The sequence below is a fragment of the Ambystoma mexicanum genome, chromosome 3q, assembly GCF_040938575.1.
Source record: "Ambystoma mexicanum isolate Mex_15411 chromosome 3q, UKY_AmexF1_1, whole genome shotgun sequence".
NCBI lineage: Eukaryota > Metazoa > Chordata > Amphibia > Caudata > Ambystomatidae > Ambystoma > Ambystoma mexicanum.
In genome coordinates, this window is record NC_090926.1 from 1,172,322,201 (window position 1) to 1,172,344,483 (window position 22,283).

At 48.9% G+C, this 22,283-nt stretch overlaps 1 protein-coding gene across 1 annotated transcript in view; it reads right to left on the minus strand.

The window, feature by feature from the left end:
- Nucleotides 1-22,283, minus strand: part of ATP13A1 (ATPase 13A1) — a 547,512-nt gene that overhangs the window by 348,951 nt on the left and 176,278 nt on the right. Inside the window, exons 13-14 of the mRNA XM_069604021.1 lie at nucleotides 21,708-21,865; nucleotides 16,975-17,150 (exon numbers count right to left, since the gene is read on the minus strand). Coding sequence (XP_069460122.1) covers nucleotides 16,975-17,150; nucleotides 21,708-21,865 — 334 coding nt within the window. The remainder of the gene's footprint in view (nucleotides 1-16,974; nucleotides 17,151-21,707; nucleotides 21,866-22,283) is intronic.

The window sequence follows — 22,283 nt, forward strand, 5'->3', positions numbered from 1 at the left end:
CAGCGGCCATTCACTAGAGGTGGCCGGAGCAGAGGGCGGCCGTGAAGTGGTGAGTGAGGGGCCGGTGGTGATCCCCCTCCCTGGAGGCGGGGCCGGTGGTGATCCCCCTCCCTGGAGGCGGACCCTGCGCTTTCCCTGGGGGGACAGGGGGGGGGGGCTGTGCACGCGGTGCTTGCTGACTGAACAGCCCCGAGGCATTCGCCCCCTGTCATGCTGTTGCCTGCCCTGGCCTGCCGATGTGGGGATTGACGCAGTGAGAGGTCAGCTCTCTCACATACGGAGGACTTTGAGCATGTTGGGCAGGTTTTTAAGAGGGTGCCCGTGTATTGTACTGGCTCTGGCGGGCTGTGGGACTGAGCACAGTGGCAGGCCCGATGCTGTAGTGCCTGGTGGCCGGGCCTTTATAGGGTAACATGGGCATTGTGTAGGGATCTGTGTCGAGCATACTGGGTCTGCCTGCCCTCAGGAAGACGTGCACTGGGGGTTCTCGGTGCCTGCCCCCGGAGTAGCGCTGTGCACCCGCTGGACCAACGGAGGACATTCACGACACTGGCCATGACCGGTGTCGGCTGCACGCGTGCTACACAGGCTTTGATGAATTAAGGGGCTGGGCACAGTAGCAGGCAGGGTGCTGTGTGGACTGGAGGCAGGGCTCATGTAGGGCGGTACGGGCACTGTGCGAGGTCTTGTGTACAGATTGGGGTCAACTGCCCCTGGGGGGGGGTGAGCTCTGGGGGCTCTTGGTGATTGGTTCCCTAGGCAGCACTGGACTCCTGCTGGACCCCATACATCCAGAGTCTGAGTTGACTGCGGTGAGCTCTACTATCGGATAAAGAGCTCAAGCCTGGTTTCTTCTGGTGCGGGGGAGGGCACAGGGGGCGAGAGCATGGGTGGCCCTGATCATCATACCCTGCAAAATATCTCGAGGACCTGGTTCTAACATTAACCATGTCTAAGTCGGGAAAGGGGGGTAAGCAGCAGTCTAAATTGAATTTTGAGTTGCCCGCGCAGGCCAAGAGTTGCAGTTCGGTGGGCGAGATGGCGCTGCCGCCCGCAAAGAGGCTTGAGCCGGATCCTGTGGCTGCTTTTCAGACCATTAAGGCTATGCTCCTACCGCTACAGTCTGGGATACAATCTTTGGATGGCAAGCTAGACACTCTGACCTGCAAGGTGGATCACATGCAGGTCCGTTTGGACAAACATGGGGAGAGGCTGGACGAGGCAGAGGGGCGCCTGTCGGGAGTGGAAGGTGTAGCAACGGCGGTCTACGGGGAAATGTCAGGGGTCAGGAAAGTCCTGAAGGAGCTTCGGGAGATGCAGGATGACCTTGAATCGAGATCTCGCCGGAATAATATACGAATTGTCGGCTTATCAGAGTCGGCAGGACAGAAGGACATGGAGGCACTGGGAGGAAATTTTTTGCGAGAGACCCTGGGGTCTGAGGGCTTCTCCACGCTCTGCGTCAGAGAGGGCGCACAGGATCCCCAGTGGTCAGAGACCGATTCCGGGGGCCCCGCCTCGTCCATTGATTGCCCGATTACTGAATTATAGGGATAGGGATACGGCACTCAGAAAAGCCAGAGTACTTTGTCTTATAAAGGGGATGTGATCAAACTCTTCCCGGATTTCACCGATAGGGTGCAGGCTGCCAGAAAATCTTTCTTGGAAGTCAAGAAGAGACTGAGCGACAGGGATCGGAAATATGCGATGCTATTCCCGGCCAAATTGCGGGTGGTACATGATGGAAAGTCATTGTTTTTTTCATACTCCGGAGGAAGCCTCTTCTTTTCTTGATATGTTGCCTGGGTCTCCCAGAGCACTGAAGGATGATGCCTGATTCCGCTGAAACATGGAGGAAGTTGGTGGATGTTGCTGTTACCTTGGGTAGTTGGTGACTGATCCGTGTGCAGAGACAGTTATCCTGTGGTGGAGCGAAGGAGAGTTGGGCTCGTAGTCGCCCCTTGAGCGAAAGCTGTTTGCATATAAGCTAATGGTAGTTGGGGTACTGGAAGGTTGGGGACTCCAGTATGGGTGAAGGGGGTTAGAGGGGGGTGGGGGGGGAGTGATCACTGACGAGTTGGGGGGTCGTCGGTAGAATGGGGGTGGGAGGGAAGAGGGGGGAAATCAATGGTACGCACTGGGGGCTTGGAGGCCTGTGGGGTTCAATAGGGTTGGAGGAGTGTGTGACGCGGACAAAAACATCCGGGTATGTGAACAGAGACGACGGAAGTCAGAAGAAGCGAGAGAACGCCGGCAGCAACCCGCGAGGCAGATGGATCAAGCACTCTATGCTAGAAGGTAGGCGAAACATCCGAGACAGCGAATGCAAGACTGTAGGAGGGAGATATAATAGAGCGGAATGTCCCTATTTCTAAAGATATGCCCCATGAGTTAGCTACAAGAGATATTGGCGCTTAGTACACCAAGTAGCCGTTTAAAGATCACGCGGGCAGAATGTCTCAATTTTTAAAGATATACCTTTTGTTTTTGCTTCAATAGTTATCGGCACTTAGAACACTAAGAAGCCGTGTATAGATCACGTGGGAACCCGGGACGACCGAGGTCGTAACTATTGAGTAAGTATGACATACCCAATAGTTAATGATTAGAAATAAGCTCCAATAAGCAAATATGAAATAACACGTGATATATTATATATATATATTTTTTTTTTACCCTGACTATTAGAGCAAAAAGAGACATTCATCTCGTACAAAGATCACTGAAGGGTCGGGATAAGCTGGAAACAGCAAACATGGTGAACTCTAACATGGGAAGTCCTAATTAAGGTACATACCCTAGCACTAAGTGTAACATTAGATTATGCTTATTATACATAGGGTATGTAGTACCAGTTTAACCAGGAGTAACTGCAAGTGACATTTCTGTATTGATAGATGTTGCAAAAGGTGAACCCAAAAAGGCAGTACACAAGTGTTGAGAATTAAGAAGCACCTAGAGATAGATACCTGGATGGATGAAAATAAACAACCTGCAGGTAAAAGCCAGAAGGTAAATAGTGTACCACAACAGCAGGGTGAGAGCATTGGGAAACTAAATAAATTATCAAATGCCCCTTTTGTAAGAACAGGGGAATTACGGTAAAAAATAGAGAGGGTAGGTCACCAGAAAAACAGTAAACCACCTTATGAAAAAACGTCGTGTCGTGATAATGTCCTTTACCAAGTAGTGCATGTCTAGTACTGAAGAACTGGAAGAATATATTCTCTCATGGTAAATTGTATACCCCGAATGTAGGAATAAGACTGCATAGAAGTTGGGTTAATAATTAAATCCATTCTTCATACACTTGCTTCTCACAGATACCTTCTTGTGGAACTCTGGCCCAGAAATGAAACAGATGTGAACCGAACACATGAGCCTTTACCAAGAAGTGTAAAGAATACAAGAAGACCGAATGGTCACTACATAACAGACTGTTGCTATACAAAAATTAACCCCTGAAGAATTTCCTGGAATTATAAGAACCTATAAAGGAAAGAAACATGTTGGGTAGTGTGGATTGTAGAATGAAAGGATGGTGTCCAGTCATTTGGTCGACTGAAAACTGGTCGAATGACATTTGGTTGACGCAATTTGGTCGAAAACCAAATGGTCGAAATTATTTTTTATTTATATATTTATTTTTCGGGTTTTCGTTTTTTAAAAAAAGGGGTTTTTAGAGAAAAAAAGGGGTTGGGGGGGACCCCCCCAAAAAAATAAAAAAAGGGGTGAAAATAAAAAAATTTGACCATTTGGTTTTCGACCAAATTGGTTCGACCATTTGTCTGGTCGACCAATTTTTTTCGACCAAATGTCTGGCAACCGAAAGGATGTATGAATGACATAAGTGTGAATGAGTAGAGCATGATTTTTATGGGGAAGTTAGAGTACCCAGTGAAGAAAGGAGAAGATATAAAAAGTAAATGAAAAACTGAAAAATTTGTCTTCTACTGATGAACTATTTAATAACAGAGATAGGTATTAGAAAATAGAATGTTATGTAGAAGTTGTCTGTGGTCAATGATACCAAAAATAGTGGCAAATGTGTAATAATTGAACTTAGACAAAAGTGCAAGATGCTGTCCTTGTTGAGATAATTGTGAATGTATTTTTTGGTGGTGTTTTTATTGAGAGTAAATAAATTGATATTTTTGATAAAAAAAACTGTTTGGAATAAGTATGTTATAATCTAATGAGTTAAACAGCATGCAGGACTGAGTTAGAAGAAGGTACTGGAGAAGCAAGGGAGCCTTTAAGCATTAGTGTGGTATGTTTAGTGGTTTTGACGTTTTGAGGGTTGTCTTAAAGAGGTCCAGATAAATATTCCCTCTAGTCTCTTAAAGTTTTTTCAAAAGGAGTGTGTGATCAAACATCTACAGATGGCGACAGTACATTTTATGACTTGGAATGTCAGGGGCCTTAACAGTTTGCCTAAATGCCGGAAGGTTTTGCAATACTTGCAATGACACGGGGTGGGAGTGGCCTTCCTTCAGGAGACCCACCTGACAGCGGCATCTGAATCTAAGTTTGGTAAGAGCTGGGGGTGCCATAGATATTTTTCTTATTCCTCTTATTCCATGGGTGTGTGCATCTTGGTACATAGATCGGTGGGGTTCTGATTGATCAATGTGGTGAAAGATCAAGAGGGTAGGGTTTTGGTGGTGCAGGGGGTCATCCAGGGGATATTGTATGCACTAATATGTTACTATGGTCCCAACCAGGATATCACAGAGTCCCTTGACTGGGTTGAGAGGCAACTGGGGGCACTTCCCGAAGGGCACATCATATGGGCTGGAGACTTTAATTCAGTTTTAGACGTTTCCCTGGATAGGGTGGGCAGCGCGGCACGTCTGGTTAGCAGGATATCTAATAAAATTCGGGGCATGTTTCCAGTGTGGGCTATTGAAGACATTTGGGGTGAGCGAATTTACACATTATTCTGCACTTCACGGCTCAGCGGCTCGATTGGACTATTTCCTGGTGTCTCGGGTGGCTATGGGTCGGTCCGTGGGGGTAGGTATTCTGGCTCGCACCCTCTCGGACCATGCCCCTGTTCTGCCATCGGTCTGTTTGGAAGGTTGCGATAGGGTGAAACCGCCCTGGCCGTTTAAGAGTGAGGTGCTTACGGATGGGGTCTTTAGAGAGGAACTAGCGAAGGCTATAGATGCATACTTTGAGGTCAATGATGGGTCGGCGTCGTCTGCTGGCATCCTGTGGGAAGGATTTAAGTGTATGATCAGGGATGAATGTATAGTCAAGGAGCTGGGGATTCTGAAGAAGCTGCGGAGAGATCTGGCTGATACGGAGGAGGAAATACAGGTGTTACAGGAGAGGGCCCCCGTACCGACTCAAATTAAACAGGGTACCATTAAGCGGAAACTGCAGGAGTTTCAAACCTTGGCACAACAGGAGGTTAAGTATATGTGGGACAAGATGGCACCTCGGAAATATGGTAAAGGGCAGGCCACAGGGCGGTCGCTCGCGAGGATTACTCGACTGGGTGGTCGGGATAATAGGGTGACATGGGAAGGGAGTTGATCACTATGAGGATGAGGGCATGGGCCATGAATTTGAGAAATTCTATGGCCACCTATACTCGTCAGTTGGCGGTGGCACAGGCGGGATTATAGAAGCTTTTCTCGAAGTGGGGTTGTATTGGTGCTCAAACGAGCAGAGGGAGGGGTTGAATGGGCCTGTGACATTGGAAGAGGTGATGGACGCAATTAAATCTGTCGGGCGGGAAATCTCCGGGCCCCGACGGCTTTACAGCCGAATTCTATAAGTGTTATGCTGAAAGGTTGGCACCATACTTGACGAAAATCATAGCGAGATGACTGGTGCTGCTGATGCCCACCTTGGTGAGGGCTGATCAGGCAGGATGTATTCCTGGTCGGTCGACCTCTTTCAGACTGCGCAGGATGTTTGGCCTGATGTCAGCGTTGCCGGCAGAGGATCCGGTGGTGGCGGTCCTATTGGGTGCCACCAAGGCATTTGATTCTGTTGAATGGTCATTTTTGTTCACTGTTTTGCGTAGGTTGGGCCTGGGCAGGTTCTTTATCTCCTTGGTGTCACTTCTGTATACCGACCTGGTAGCTCGTGTGAGGGCGAATGGGCGGACCACTGGGGTACTACCGCTTGAACGGGGGGGGGGGAACGTGCCAGGGTTGCCCGTTATCCCCCTTATTTGCCCAGGCGATAGAACCCTGGGCGGAATGGGTTCGAGAGTTTCATTTACAACAGGAGGTCCAGCTGCATACTCATAAGGTGGTAATATCGTTATATGCAGACGATATGGTCCTGTTTATCCGCCATCCTGAAGTTAACCTGAACCCGATTATGTCAGATCTACAACGCTTTGGTGCGCTTTCGGGGCTGCACATAAACACCAGTAAGTCAGTTATCTTCCCATTGACAGGTGGGGTATCTCAATTTCGGGATATTTGGGGTTACCAGTGGGATCTACAGAGCACTCGTTATCTGGGGGTCACCGTGCCGAGGGAGGAGGGGGAGGTATATGCTGCGAATTATGTGGAGGCGCTGGACTCGGCTAGACGGGCGATGCTAGGTTGGATTTCGCTCCCACTTAATCTATACGGCAGGATCTCAGTGGTTAAAATGACCATTCATCCCAAATTTTTGTATGCGTTTCTGAATATGCCTATAAGGGTATCTCAAAAATATTTTCGGGATCTCCATTCATCGATAACGCACTTCATATGGGCAGGTAAAAAAGCTAGGGTTTCTTGGGGGAAGCTCACAGCGCCGGTTCAGGAGCGAGGTCTGGCCCTGCCTGATTTCGAGTTGTACTATAGGATGGCGCAGGCCAGTTATCTTAGGTACTGGTATGGAATGGCAACGGAACATAGACATGTGGAGATGGAAAGGTCAATCGCGTCTCCAGCGCTGCTAAGGTCGGTCATTCTGACGACCCCGAACCGCTCCCGGGTTCCCCGGGACTTGGTTGGGCTTACTTGCTGGGCCTGGTCTTCTCTGGAGTTGACTCCCAGTGGTGGTTTGCTCTATTCACCAAAACTCCCGCCATTGTTTATCCCTGGGATTCCCCTGACTAGTGAGGTGCATTATGTGGCTACGATGAAACGGTTGGGTATCACTACATGGGGGGAGCTGTTCCCTGATGGGAAGTTTGTTTCCTCAACTGAGGGAGAGGTGAGCCCTGTCGGCATTGGATGCGTTTCTATACTACAGGTTGAGGGTGACGTTGCAGCGGCTTTTCCCCTCCTTTCCTGAACCGCCTGCAGTGGCTTGGATGCTCGATAGGGTGGCTGGGGAGGGACATGGGAAGCGGGTACTTTCCGATTGTATGGATTGGCTCTGAGGGGTAGGCCGGGTGCTGGGTTATCCTCAAGGGGGTTGTGGTACAGGTCCTTAGGGCAGGAAATACCTGTCGATGTCTGGGAGTACTGTTGTGAGATGACCAAGAGGGGGGCGGTTAACTCGAATTTTAAGTTGGTCCACTTCAAATTTCTGCATATTATTCCCCGGCTCAGCTAAAGGATCATTTTCCTCAGAGGTCAGGGGTCTGTCTCCGATGCGGCCAGGAGACGGCGGGTTTTCTCCATGTGGCTTGGGAGTGTGTGGAGCTGGTCCAATTTTGGCAGCAGGTTTTTGAGGTAATTGGAGATATCGCGGAGCAACAGCTTACACCAGATCCTGTATTGGCACTACTGGGATATACGAGGCGGATACCCAAGGGGACTAGGACTAGGAAATTGATAGGGCTCCTCTTAATTCTGGCAAAAAGCCGTGTGGCCATGGGGTCATGATAAGCGAAGTCCGACAATTGCGCAATGGTCAAGGGACATATTTTATTGCAACTATATGGAGACCCGATGGGGTGTGTTGCGGGGGACCTGTCAGGGTGACAATCAGATGTGGGATGCGTATACATTGTACCTCCTAGGCCGGCCGGGGAGGGAGAATCCGGTTTACCCTACTACACAGGGATCCCCCGCTAGGCCTGGTCCTGAGGCGAGGTCTCTGCTTACTCCCGGAAGCCGGATACAAGGGCTAAATGATGTGGACACTGCGATGCCACCGGCTTGGAGACTGGATCGGATGGGCTATATGCAGGACATTGGTTTTGTGACCCGGGCTGACCTTTGGTTTTCTAATGCCGCCTTTATGTGCGTACTGGGGGGTGGGGGGGTTATTGGTTGGATTGTTTGTGTTATATGAAATGCCAATAGGGAAATTCATTAAAAAAAATGTTGGAAAAAACATTGTGCAAGAGATTGAAATGCCTCAGCTCCCCTAGACTTTGCCCAAGTGACACTCCCCGCCTGGCTCCCTGAAGACTCTTCTAACCTGCGATTTAACTACCCCTCCAAAAAGTCATACATACCTTACTTGTATAGCTGGGAAAGGGTTAATCTACATTAATAATTGCATTGGGGGTGGGGGTTCAAAAGTGCTTACACGTTAGAGAAACTTAACCATTGTTTCCTTCCCTAACCTTTTCCTTTTCACCACAACTTCAGTATTACCATTTGAGTGTGGAACGTGATATTAATGTCCACAGTATCCTAGCAATTGAAGTCACCTCAGGGCGTAGGAATAGCTGGGTGCAATCCCAAAAGGGGATCCACTTACTTATTGAACTGAAGAAGTGTATTTTGAAGTTTGTTGTCAATTGCTCCTTTCTAAAGAAGGCTCATTTTAAAACTTATTAAATTAATAAATCATTATTTAACCAAGAAACCTTGAGTATAAGTGTTATTTGAATACTTGTCACTGTGAAACTCTTTGTTGCAACCCTACAACTCACATTGACCCCTCTTGAGATCAGCCTGGCTGCTCAGTCACTATACCAACTTGTGTAGTACAGACTTATACCAAAGGTTGGGTTAACTATTGCCATGAGGACAAGGCCGGTGTAGTCTACCACAGGGTTACTACATACAATTTTGTGAACACTGGTGGCAAGCTGTGAGGATTGTAGAGTTGTTACATTGAGTATTTTGCTTTGCTTGTGTTCAACTAAACCCAAGGCTAAGCTCCAACAGAACAGCAATTGTAACATGCCAAATATGGATAACTTCAGTCAGGAAGCCCTGATCATTTTAACAGTAGATCAACTGAAAGAAATGTGTAAAGTCAGGAATCTTACTGTAAAAGGAAAGTAAAATGAGTCGATTACAAGGTTGTTCAATCACCAGAGTTTGGGTAGTAGGCCTTCAACATCTACTAAGCCAGGAAATGTGGAAATTAATGAGGAAGATGGTTCAGAGTTGAATTTTAATGTCTTAGAAGAGTCAGAGGAGTGCCAGGATAGGAGACCCTCTTTGCCACTGTCTGCCCTTGTCTCAAAGCCATGTCCACTGGGACCCCACAAGGCCCAAGACCGAGTCCAGAATATGTGTCTCTTGAAACAATGAGACTTGAACTGGACTTTAAAAGGCTGCAAGCTCAAACTGAAGCCAAACATCAGTACATCAAACTCAGGGAATTGGAAATGCAGCATGCTCTTGAAATGACAAAATGGTTTCTTGAAACTGCTTCCCTCCCAGAGTCCTCTAGGTATTCCAGTCCCACGAGGCCTCGCCTGCCTAAAGAAGCAGCGAGTATGTATGATGTGAAACTTGATATTTTGGATTGGGTGGGTGCCTTTGAGTACAATCATGGGATTCGGGGTCTCACAGGAAATCAGCTGATTCCCTGGCTTTTGTCTAGGCTACTCCAGGTTGCAACTGATGTTGAAATGGAGGTGGGTGAACTTGAAAGACAGGAGTATGTGAAGCTGGCCTTGATAGCCAGATTTGGGAAAACTCCTTCCCAGTACCTTAAGAGGTTTAGGACTCTCAAAAAGACTGATGGTACCCCTCGGCCTACCTGGGTGTGTGAATGTTTGGAAAACTTAGATGGCTGGGTTAGGGGTGTACACCTTTGAAGGAAAGAGAAATCTGTTTTTGTTAGAATCTATTTTTAAAGCCTGCTCTCCTGAGCTGAGACAGCACCTGGCAGACTCAAATGAAATTGATCCCAAAAAGTTAGCAAGAGCAGCTGACTCATGGGTAGCCACGAATGGAAAGCAACACAAAGGTACGAATAATGATTTGTAATTCCAACCCCTTAGGAGAGGTACACAAACAAAATACGGGTAGATCCCATGGGAAAACTGGTAGGTCTAGTGAACCCTCTGGTGCCCAAACAGTGGGAGGTCAACAGAAACCCCCATTTCAGAGAGCATTCGGTAAATGCTATGCTTGTGGGTCTACTGACCATGTGAAAGGAGATCCGAGATGCAAGGGTAGACCTTCAGGGGTCAGCACTGCCCCCCTGAGCCTTCATCCCTGAGGGAGAGGTACAAATGGCTAGTGCCCACTTTCACTGGTTTAAGAACCCTTTGGTGTTCAAGCCAGTGCATCCTTAGTGTCCCTGGGTCTGTGCAAAAAACTGAATATGGATGTGTATAGCTCCATTCCAGATAACAAAGGGTATTGTATGGACAGTGTTCTTGTGGATGGCCAGGAAGCCCCTGCCATGAGAGACAGTGGGGCCAGCAGAACAGTTGTGGATGAACGCTTTTTCAAGCCTGAGTATATTAAGGCACCCAAAGGTCCAACTAGATTTGCTGGAGGCCCTGTCCAAATGGTTCTGATTCTACCAGCTCTCGTTCAGTGTAACAATAATTGATAGTTACTCACTGTAGTGACTAACGTACTCTTGATCCATAGTCCTGATTCCCCCATACTGCACGGGTGTCCCTCGCTAAGGACGGGAGACGGAACCCTTCTCATCAGAAATAAATCTTCCCCTTTAAACATAGAGCCGTGCAGCCCTGGGAGCATGCACTCCCTGACTCCGCCCACCGGCGCCACTCCTCAGTCCCCATTGACACGACAATATTTAACATTGCGCAATGACACCAGTTTTATTAGTGGGGAGGATGGTGGGACGTATGGAGGAAAGGGGACTATGGACTAAAAGTACGTTAGTCACTACAGTGATCAACTATCAATTACTATTACGTCCCCTTTCCTCCATACTGCATGGGTGATTACAACTGAATCTAGCCCTAGGGTGGAGAGAAGACCCTCCTCAAGTGAACAGGTTCCTTAGAACCGCCTGTCCGAAAGCAGGGTTTGATTCAAAGCCGGCATCCAAACAGTAGTTCTTACAGAAAGCCGAAGGGGTGGCCCAGGTGGCTGCCCTGCTGATGATCTGCCATGGGACCTGCTGCTGGAATGAGACGGCCGTGGCCTTGGCTCTGAGAGCGTGGGCTGCAGGTTAGCTGCAAGTTGTTTGTGCTGCCCCTCATAGGCCTCTTTGATGTCTGGAACCATCCACCTTGTTATAGAGGCATTGGATGCCTGATAACCAGGCCTTGACCCCCCCCCTTAAAGTGACAGAGCGTCCGGCTTGTGGAAGCCCTTTGTCCTGTCCAAGTTGGATGTCAGATGCACCCTGAAATTCTGACAGTGCAAGATAGTCTGAGCATCGTCCTAGGGTCGACAAAAAAACATAGGTAGGACCATCTCCTTGTTCAGATAGAAAGCAGAGGCTACCTTGGGTAGAAACGTTGGGTGTGTTCTCTGGACCACCTTATCCTTGTGAAAAATATTATAGGGTTCTGAGGCACCTGGATCACCCCGACTCTGCGAGTAGAGGTGAGAAACATCAAAAGAGCTGTTTTAATGGTGACCAACCTCATGTCCGCGGACGCCATTGGCTCGATTGGTTTTTGCGACTAGGTGTCCAACACTACATTGAGGTCCCACACAGGGTGTGGTTTCTTGATCGGAAGGTAAGAGCCTTGCGAGGCCCTTCAAATGTTCCTTGACCACCGGTTTGGAAGAAGAGAAAACTCCCCCCTCCGAATTTCTGTAGGCCCTTATGGCTGCCAGATAGGTGTGGCATGTATCCACTTGCACGCCTGAGTGGGCAAGGTGTGCAGAGAAGGAGAGTACGTCATCCAACTTGCACGTAAGGGTGTTGATCTCCTTAGAGTCAGCCAGGTGACAGAACCTTGATCCCTTACTCTTGTACTGGCTCCTAGTAGCCTTGCTACTAGCGCTCTGAATGATTTCTAGGTTAGCCTGTGATGGCCCAGGTGTTTCAGAGTGACTGGCTCAGGAACCACGCTGCAAGGACCAACTTCTGTGGGCCGAGGTGGATGACCATGCCCCCCCTGTTGCGCCAGGAGATGAGCTGGGCCCAGCGGCAGGTGAATTGGAGGCCTGGCCGAGAGACTAAGAAGCTCAGAGAAACAGTCGCGCAGGTCACCATGGAGCTATCAGAATGATGCAGAGGGACACGATTCTTTTATCTTGCAGAGCACCATGTGGATCAGGGGTGCAGGAGGGAAGGCATACGCTGTTATGCCACTCCACTGAATCTATAAGGCGTCACCCAGGGAGCCGGGGCCCTGCCCTTGCCAGGACGCAAACTGCTGGCACTTCTTATTGTCCTAGCAGACAGTTCCAACTGAGGATGCCCCCCAGCTGCTGAAGATCTCCAGCAGCACCTGACCGTTCAGTTGCCACTCGTAATTGTCCGCTTCAAGTCTGCTGAGCCTGTCCGCTTCCATGTTGGACTCCCCAGAAGGTGGATGGCCCTCAGGTAGATGTTCTCCAGGGCCCAGTCCCACATGCTGACCTCTAGGTTGCTCAGTGGAGGGGACCTGGTACCACCCTGCTTTATGACCTAGTACATTCTGGTGGAGTTGTCCTTCTGGATGAGGACGACCTTGCCCCCAATGAGCGGAAGGCAAGCTTAGAGAGGTAGCCAGATGGCTTTCAGCTCGAGCTAATTGATATGAGACTCCTGCAGCGTCCAGACACTGTGGTTGTCCAAAGTAGCCCCCCAGCCTTCCAGGGAGGAATCCGTAGTAATGGTGACCTGCAGGGCCTGCTGTCGGAAGGGCCTGCCCGTCCGCAGGTTGCAGTCCCTGGACCGCCAATTGAGGTCTGGGCGTAGAGATGGCGGAATGCTGACCAGCTCCGCTTGGGAGCACCGCTCAGTGCAGCTGCAATCTCCTCATCTCGAGTCTTGTGTAGGGTACGGCCAGTAGGACCGCTGCCATGATGCCCAATAAGTGTTGGTACCACCAGGCCGGGGTCACTTCTCGGGTGAGGAAGCGAGTAGTGGCCGTTTTGATGGCCATGACCTTGTCCTGCGAGGGGAAAACTCAGAGCTTGTGTTCCATATGAGACCCAGAAAGGTCAGGCAGTGTGTGAGCTGCAGCTGAGACTTCTTGAGGTTCACCGAAAACCCCAGCTCGTGGAGTGTGATCATAATGGAGGAAGTGTGATGCACCGCCTCCGGAAATTTCACCTTGGCGAGCCAGTCCTCCAGATACGAATAGACATGGTGGCCCTGTGCCCAGAGGAGGGCTGCCACTGCATTCATGAGCCTGGTGAATACCTTGGGGGCTGAATTGAGGTCGAAGGGTAGCACCTTGTATTGGAAGTGGCAGCCCATGATCCTGAATCATAGGAAAGAGTGATGCGGCTGCCAAATAGGGACAGGTAGATAAGAGTCCTTCAGATCCAGGGACCATCTTGAATTTTTGTAGAGTGAGGGAGAGGTTGAGGGTGGAAAGGTCCAACACAACTCAGGCCTGGTTGGTTCTTCTGTATGGCGAAAATCCTGGAATAGAAGTCCAAGCCTCGCTGGGAGGCTGGCACTTCTTCCACAGCCTGGCATTCGAAGAGCGACCGAACTTCTGCCAACAGAGTTGCTGTCCCAATCTGTGGGAGTGGAGGGAGGAGGGGAAGGGATCGGCAAGCAGTACCCCGTGGATACTACAGAGAGGATCCAGGGGTCTGTGAACTTCTGATGCCAAGATTGTGCGTGAAGGTCAAGCCTGCCCCCCACTAAGACATGTGGACCCGAAGGTACGCGCCATCCCTTCTTTCCCTCTGAGGCTGTTGGGGAGGAGAGGGACTGAAATAGCCCTTGCTCTCTCCCTTTTTGTTGTTTGCAACAGTGTTTATTCTGCAAACGGTCACGCTGTCTGGACCTCCATTCTTGGACACCACAGAACCCTCCGAATGTTCGACCCTTGTCGGCACGTTGATGTGACTGGGTGTACGCCTTCGGCATGGCCTTCGTAAGGATAGCTAAAGGTTTTTCCTATGGGGACAGTTTTTCTTTTTATCTACCTCCTCATCGGTGGTGGAGTTAAAGATGTCTCCCCCATCGAATGGAAGGTCCAATATTCATTCCTGGACGTCCGGGTTAAACTTAGTAGACCAAAGCCAGCCAGTCCTCATGTCCGTGGCGATGCATATGGCCCGGCCAGAGGTGTCAATGTGAGCCATGGTGGACTCCATTGGTCTTGCGCCACCATTTTAGCCTTGGCCAGTCCCGCCTTGAAACGGGACTGGCTGCGCACTGGAAGGAAGTCGGGCATTTCCTGCCAGTATGGCATCCTCATTGAATTGACGCAGATGCACCGGAGTGTTGGAATAAAGCTTCTTCCTGTATGCCTCCAAGATGTTCTCCTCCTTGCCTAGCAGCGCAGAGGACGACTGTGGCTTTGAATAGAGGGACGCTGCAGCAATCACCGAAGAGTGTGGTTGAGGGTGGGCCGACAGCAAGAGTTAATCCCCCCTCCATTTGCCTATACCTCACGTCGAGGCGCCGATTGACAGGCTGGGCCGAATGGGGCTTTGAGCCACCCCTTTTTGGCCAAGGCGACAATGTCCTTCTGCATCGGGATCCCTTTCTAGCTGTGGGACAGAGTGGGAGGACTTCTGCAAGTACCCCCCACCTCTGGTTGTTCGACTTCAGGCTAAGGAAGGCCCAAGTACTCTGCCAGACCTGCGAGTCGTTTGTGGAAAGCCTTGGCTGACAATGGTGCATCAGGGTCTTCTTCCTCACCAGGGCGTCTGGCTGGTCCGGAGCCGGTGGAGGGGTGCTCGGTGCCGAGGGCCGAGTTGTAGAGACCGGCGCCTGCAGCGGATGCTGGTACGGGACCACCTGAACTGTGGGAGGCAGGGGAGCCAGCGTGGGCTGCACAGGGGCCTGCAGCGCTGGAGCCATAGGAGGAAAGACTATAGGTACCGGCGGAGGGGGCATGTCCCAGATTACATCCTCAAGCATGGACACCATCTGAGGAGGTCTCATGAGCGTGAGTAACTTTTCAAAGAATGGGGTAGCAGCCGGCTCCTGGGGTCGCTGCGTACTGTGTCTAGCTGTTTGCAGGGTAAACCTGCCCTACGATGCCGGATAAGCTGTAGGCCACATAACTGGTTGACAACCGTCCCACCATTTAACAGGTTCTCCCACCTACTCCGTTCCTCAGGGAGGTATCAGACGAGCGGCCATCTTGTCGAGCTGCATCCCACGTGCCGAAGCCGTGGTGCTTGGCTCACTGGGCCTGGCCTCCTCCAGGACTCTTGGCGATGGAGCAAGAGACCTACCCTACACCTCAGGTCGAGGCCTGGTAGGCGGTAGTGCTGCGTGCAGGGGCACCCTCGGACAGGTTGCTAGTACAAGGGTGTAGCCACTCTACACCTGGGAAAAAGAACCTTGCAGTCCTTAAGCACGGCTTTCGGAAGGATCTACAGACCCCTCGGCCTGGCGGCCGGTAACAACTAGCCTCGGTACCTGTGCTAGTGCAAAAACTTGTTTGGAAAGGAGTCGTCCTTGCGGGGGTCGCTGGAAAAGAGCGGCCCTCCCTTGGGCGTTGACTTATGTCGGACAAAGTCCTGCAAGTCCTCTGGAGGAGAGTTCCTGAAGAGATCCCTCCGCCTAGCTAGTCTGTTCTTCAAAGCACACAAAGAAAGTGCATCACATGCAGTGCAACCCTCCCATCCGTGGTCGGGGCCAAGGCAGAGGAGGCAAAGAGCGTGGGGATATGATGTAGGGAAGAGCCCCTCGCAGACTGGACACCTGCGGAAGCCTGCTGAAGTCGACATGCGCCGGGGAGGAGCGTGGCGCCAGAGGACCGAGTACCTGAATGATATAAGAAGACAAAAAAGACAGAAGAATGTATCCGGGGAAGAGCGCGTGGGATTACATGGCCGAAGCCAAACCCAGGAGCTCTGGTGAAATCAGCCGTTCCCGTCGATGTGGAAAAGGGGACTGAGGAGTGGCGCATGCTCCCAGAGCCTCGCCAACACTCGCCTCTATCTAAATTTAAAGGGGGAGGGGGGGGGGGAGGAGAGAAGATTTTAAAAGGGGGAAGAAGATTTTTTCTGGTAAGAAGGGTTCCGTCTCCCATCCCTAGCGAGGAACGCCCATGCAGTATGGAGGAAAGGGGAAGGGACATTAAGAGTAGGACAGTGAGGATGCCCGTCAGTATTCAGAATGAGGTGCCTTCGAGAGTCTTGTAGTAGTGTCCAGTAACCCCAGGCCTCCCAGTAGGAATAAACAGAACCAAACCAAATTGGCTAGAGAGGTAACCTTAAGAGACCACAGAGCCTGTGGGACCCTCTACAGAGAACCAAGTCCTTGTGGTAGTGAGTGAACGTCTAACCAAGGCAATTCCAAGGCTAGAATATTAGGGAAATGTGAGCCCAATCCATGCCCATTTTTCTTTTTAGGAGAAACAATATAGTAAACCAATTCAATAAACCAGTGTCTTGAGTAAACGCAGGTGGAGAAGACAATGTGTAACACTATTGGAAGAACACCCTGTCCCTAAACTTAGGTGTCTATCCCTAGGCAGCGTGTGATGCAACGCCTAAATAACCATGGGACTTTCCATCCATGTTTTATTCACCCTAGGTTGTGTGTGTTATATTGTTGGTTGCTCTTATGACAATTTAAAATGCAAACTCAGCTTGGCTTTCCCACACAAACGATGAGATGAGGGACAGTTTCCTTTTCGGTAAAGTAACTTTTGCTTTTTTCTCCTTCGAACATTTCGGATGTTTAAATCTCGGTAATCCGCCTGATCACCCTATCTGGAGCATTTATATAAACGCAAGCAAACACAACAAGCTTCACCCACTCTAAACTTGATGGATCTCTGTTAAGAATTATCATTGTGCTCATTTTCACCATTTTGTGAAGTGTTTCTGGTGCTCCTTTCACGGCTGCAATGCAGCTCAGGTCAGTTGAGCCCATCTTCTCATAAGAAGCCAGAACAGACATTCGTTTCAAAGCACTTGCAAAATGGAAACGCTGGTGAATTTTCAGTCCTTGGGTTTTAATGCTCCTGGGGAATACCTTTTCATCTGCAACAAAAAAGGGAAGTATGATTTGTGAAGGGGATTCAGTCCATGCCAAACATTCACAAACTGCACCCAGTATGAATACAAATGCTTAAAAGCTGACTGCAACCATGCATTCAAACTAAAAACTAAATTAAATCTTTCTATTGCAGGAGAGACGTGCCACCAGCAAAAGGTACATATGATATACAAATTAAGTATCTTGCTGCACAACACCAAGTTATAGGGGTCATTTTTCAAATTTTTACCCATTTCCAGAGTTCTAAATCAGATGGCACCCCCATTGAGCAATTTCAGTAAATGCCAAGATATCAAAATAGAGGTGGGAACACTGTATGGCTGAAGAACTTTACTCCAAGCAGGGGTATTCGACATTGGAAATCGAGAAACAAGGCAAGAAAAATTCCTAAGTTAATTGGTTGATGAAACACCCATTGCAGTTACAAATTACAGTAATTGTTTACTTTCCAGATAGAACTGCATTGCACATTGAAAATCTCTTATCAATAGGAGCAGTGTTAATGTTGCGATACGCCCCGAGGTGGCGGGCCCACCCTGTGGAGTTCACCCAGACCAATTCAGATTCATGCCGTCCAGGGCCATGCGGTATGGAGGAGGTTCTGCACCCACTGGCCCTCCTCGCGAATGATTTTGAAAAGGCTGTAGACTCAGCGAGGTGGGATTTGCTTTGGGAAATCACTTCCTTACCTGGGTTCGCCTGCTCTACACTTCTCTGGTGGCGACAATTAGGGAGAACCTTCTTCCTGGGACGTGGCACAAGGCATTGATGCCCCTTGTCCCCGTTACTATTCACACTGGCAGTTGATCCATTGGCGAAACAACAATCAGTGGGTGCCCAGAATGGGAGGGATTCAAATGGCCCTTGAGGTGGGGGGGGGGGGGAAGGGTATCACTATGCAGATTATCTATATATGTGAGCAACCCGGGTATCTCATGCCAGGTGGTGACTTGCATATTGACGGCATACCAAGACTTTAAACCTTAAAATTGGACCTTTATTTTTAAAAAAAAATAAATAAAATTTAGGAAAACAAAAAAATATCAAAAACGGTCCGGTTTCCAATACAGGGTTGGGGCCATGCAAACCCATTAGACTGCCCATACACAATTGCAGCGTCAGGTTTCAAATATATAGGCATCCATCTCAGTTCAAACTCAGACTTCTCACGACAATCTTTCCTCCGTGGTAAATAGGTTTGCATCAGATATAATACACTGGCAAAATCTCCCACCAACCCTGAGTGGCAAAGCAGCCCTTTTTAAAAAGCTACTCTTCCCAAATTCCTTTACGTTCTGCAGCATGCCCCGCTCCCTATCCCCAAACACACTAATGGAAATTGAGGGATCCCTGTGCCTGGAAAGTAACCGTGAGTGGCATTTGGCATTAAAAACACTCCAGAGGTCATTATAGGAAGAAGGTATGGGCCTGCCCAACTTGCGTAGGTATTATTGGTCTGCACAATTGGGGCAGTAAATGACTGGTTACATGGTGACCTGGCGCTACCTCACATTGCAGTTGAGAGAAGGCAGATGAAGGGAAGGACGCCTGGCCAGGTATTCTACGCGGGAGCGAAGGACAGAGGGGCCCTCCCCAGGTTGATGCAGCATATTTGTCAAATATGGGCCGAAGCACACTTGGAAATTGGAGCTGACCCGCTTGAAGGATAAATGGGAAAGGGATATTGGGCAACTAGAACTAGAAGAATGGGTGTAGGCCTTAACGTTTCAAAGAGGTGGAAATTGCGGCTAGGCTGCGGCTAATACAATTTAAGATACTCCACTGGGTGTACTGCTCCCGCACCGCACTGGCCAAATGGGGCATTGCAGGGAGCAATGCATGTCTTAAGTGTGGACAAGAGGGAGGCACCTTCTATCGTATACTATGGGACTGTGTACAGATCCGGGACTTCAGGGAACAATGCTTGCATGAACCATCTGCTACAATGGGTACTCGGGTGCCACTCAAACCAAAATTGGCCCTGCTGGGGATCTGGGGGGGATACTGGGTTTATGAACCATGAGAAACTACTTCTGGGGGTGACATTGGGGCATATCAAAAGGCTGATTTCAGAATCCTGTGGTTCTGTGGAACACCCGAGACTGAGCCAATGGATCACAGAGGTGGACTGATGCTCATCCTTGGAAAGGAGAGTGTACAGAGCGAGGGACTCCCCCCAAAGGTTTGTGAAAATATGGGGTAAATGGGCAAGGGAGGGCTAAGAGCGAATGGTAGCTTGTGTTGTCCCAATCCAAGGTCTTCAAAGTGGCGCAAGTACTGGCCTGCACCCTGTGTTCCGTTTATTATGTCATAGTATTTCTGTCAATCTGTGGAATCTGTGGTATCATGCTTCTACGTACTTAGGTTGTTCGTTTTCCCTTTGAACTATGTGAAATTCAATTAAAAGAAAAGATGGTGTATGTTAGGGAGAATTCTTATTTCTGTGCCAATTCCCTTGAACCCCCAGCTCTTTCGCAGGACTTTAAGATTTTGGAATTTTAAACCATGGAGTGAGTGAGACCTTGTTCTCACTCTCTCATGTATTTTGACCTGCGATGGAGTATATGTTTCCTCTGTTTTTGTATGACAAACTCCATAGGCATCTACTGTGTGTATGGTGACACACAGCACCTTCAGTGCAGTGTCACTGAGAAATCCTTTAGATTTCTCATAAGGTTTAAATACTTTTTTGGGGCATGGCTACATGGCCAAGGACTAAGACGTGACTCCTGGAGGCTCCTGCCGATTCGACTACACTATGGCCGAATTATGTGTTCTACACTTGCAAGGAGGGGTGGATCAGGAGCTATGGCAATATGATTGTCAAGTGCATGCAACAGTCGTACGTGCGATGCTGAAAGCTGCTGCAGGAAAGAATTATAAATCTACGACAGTGTGGGTGTGCCTGGAGCAGAGTACACCAGTGCCTGGAGATGTGAATGAAGGGTGCTGAGAATACCAGCTCGCACAATAGAAGACTTACGGCACAGATATACAGCTGAGGGGTAGAAGCAGGCTGGAGGACTGGTGCAGCGACAATGGTGTCAGCAGAAGCGCGTAGAGGTGGTTGGGGATCTAAGATTGAAGAGGGTTTCACGGCAAAACAGCTTGCAGGCACGAGGGGCTGAGCTAAGTATACTGGCTGCAACCGAGCAAGGACTTGTTGCACGGAGGTATGCGCGGCCCCCAACGTAAGGCAAGACTTGGTACAAACGAGAGGAACAGACGGGCAACAACCTGTAGCTTGGGAGTAGCCACAAGCACCAGAATAGAGGCAAGGAGGTGCCGGGAGAACATATCAGTTCTTCTAGGACAGCTCGGGCCAGCCCCTCTAGGAATCCGGCAGCACAGAATCAAGACTGACCACAGGCAATACTAAGTGTAGTAGATGAAGGAGGGCGCATTACGAGACACCAGACAACGCCTCCTCCCCCCCCCCCCACAAGACATCAAGCCCATCGAGAGTCTCCTGAAGAGAAGAAGGGCATGCAGAGAGCCCTTAATTAAAATAAACCTTTTATCTTAAAAAAAACTGAATTAGATGCTTTTTTTGGACGCTTTTTTTTTTTAGATGGTAAGGCATTCAATGCTCTAGATACTAAAAGAATGGTATTTCTAGCCTACATTAGAAGCGCTTTTGCAGGAGAGACAGGGTCTGGGACAAGGCAAGTTATGCCAGGGCCAGAAATTGCTATTTAATGGAGCATGAAGTCATAATGCTAAGTAACTCAGATGTGTCAGTTGAAGCAAAGAAATCGTATGCGGAAGTCAGAATTGTTTGAGACATTCATACCTTCTATGTCTGCTGCAGCTTTGAGGGAAAGAAAGGGATAAAGAGGGGCGAAGAGAAAGGGGCGAAGAGAAAGGCCTCAGCAGAGCTTCCTCGTTCGTTCTCGGGAAAGAGTCTTCTACAGGTGCTTCGGGAAGCCTTCCAACAGTTGACTAAAGGCAAGTTTGCATATACCCCTTTTCGTCAGTGTGAGACATGAAAATTCAGTAGAAACCGAGACAGTAGATATTTGGTGTATTTAAACAGAAAGTTCAGCACACAGAGATTAAGGCCAAGCAAAGATATTGACAGGCCTCTTTTGCAAATCTCAGAAATTGAAATATTTCTGAGAGGGGGGAGGGGGCAGATGTAACCCCATTCTCCCCGACAGTGGTAATCACAGTTAGATTATCAATGTTCATCTTGAATGGTCAAAAAGGGGAAATCTGTTGCAAAATACAATTGAGGAATACTATTGAAAGGTCACTGGGCCCTTAGCTATGGAGCAAGGCCTGCACGTCCATTAATTGCACCTTGTTAATGTATCAGTTTGTATGCCTAGTTTTGGCATGCCACATTCAGACCATTTGAGACTTCCCAGTGTGAAACGGGGACGCATCCAATTGATGTTAGAAGCAATGCAGAGCAGTAGTGCCATGGCTCTCAAAACTGCCAAACTGGATCATGTACACAATGCATAGGGTGCAGTTCTGTTTATTATACGTAGCAATCGCTCCATAGAAATAGTAAGAATTGTAATGACAACAGATACCTTTGGTCAAAGACCAGTCAATAGCAGTCAGCATGGCCTTCTCCAGTGGATCTCCCACTAATGTCCCATCATCCATTTGCACCAGTGAATGACAGGTTGCTATAACTCGATGTGTTTCTATAGGAATGTCTGTCACTGGAGTCACATCCTTCCCATCTCTAAAATCATGTAAAAAAGATCAAAGTTCACTATTTAGAGAATAGCAGGATATCAATTACATTGAATACAGAATCAGCCATATTTAAATCATTGCACAAATCAAACTTGAATTCTGCATCAACACCTTAAGCACATTTTTCAGAAGACGTTATGCAATTTTGTTTGCTCATCAATTTTACATTGACAGTTAATTTAACGAACATATCAGGAGGAATCCGTCTTCCATTCTCTACATCTACAACACTGCACAACAGCGGAAGCAGCCCAGAGTCATCAAGAGGGAACATCTACACGAAAGCGCTTCAAAAATCATCTGCTTTGCCCAGAACTGCTTTGTGTGTTTGTGATTGCGGCATACAATTGATTTGCACATATTTCTGCATGTGTAGCCCAGCTGGCCTGTGAGGTGTACCTGGC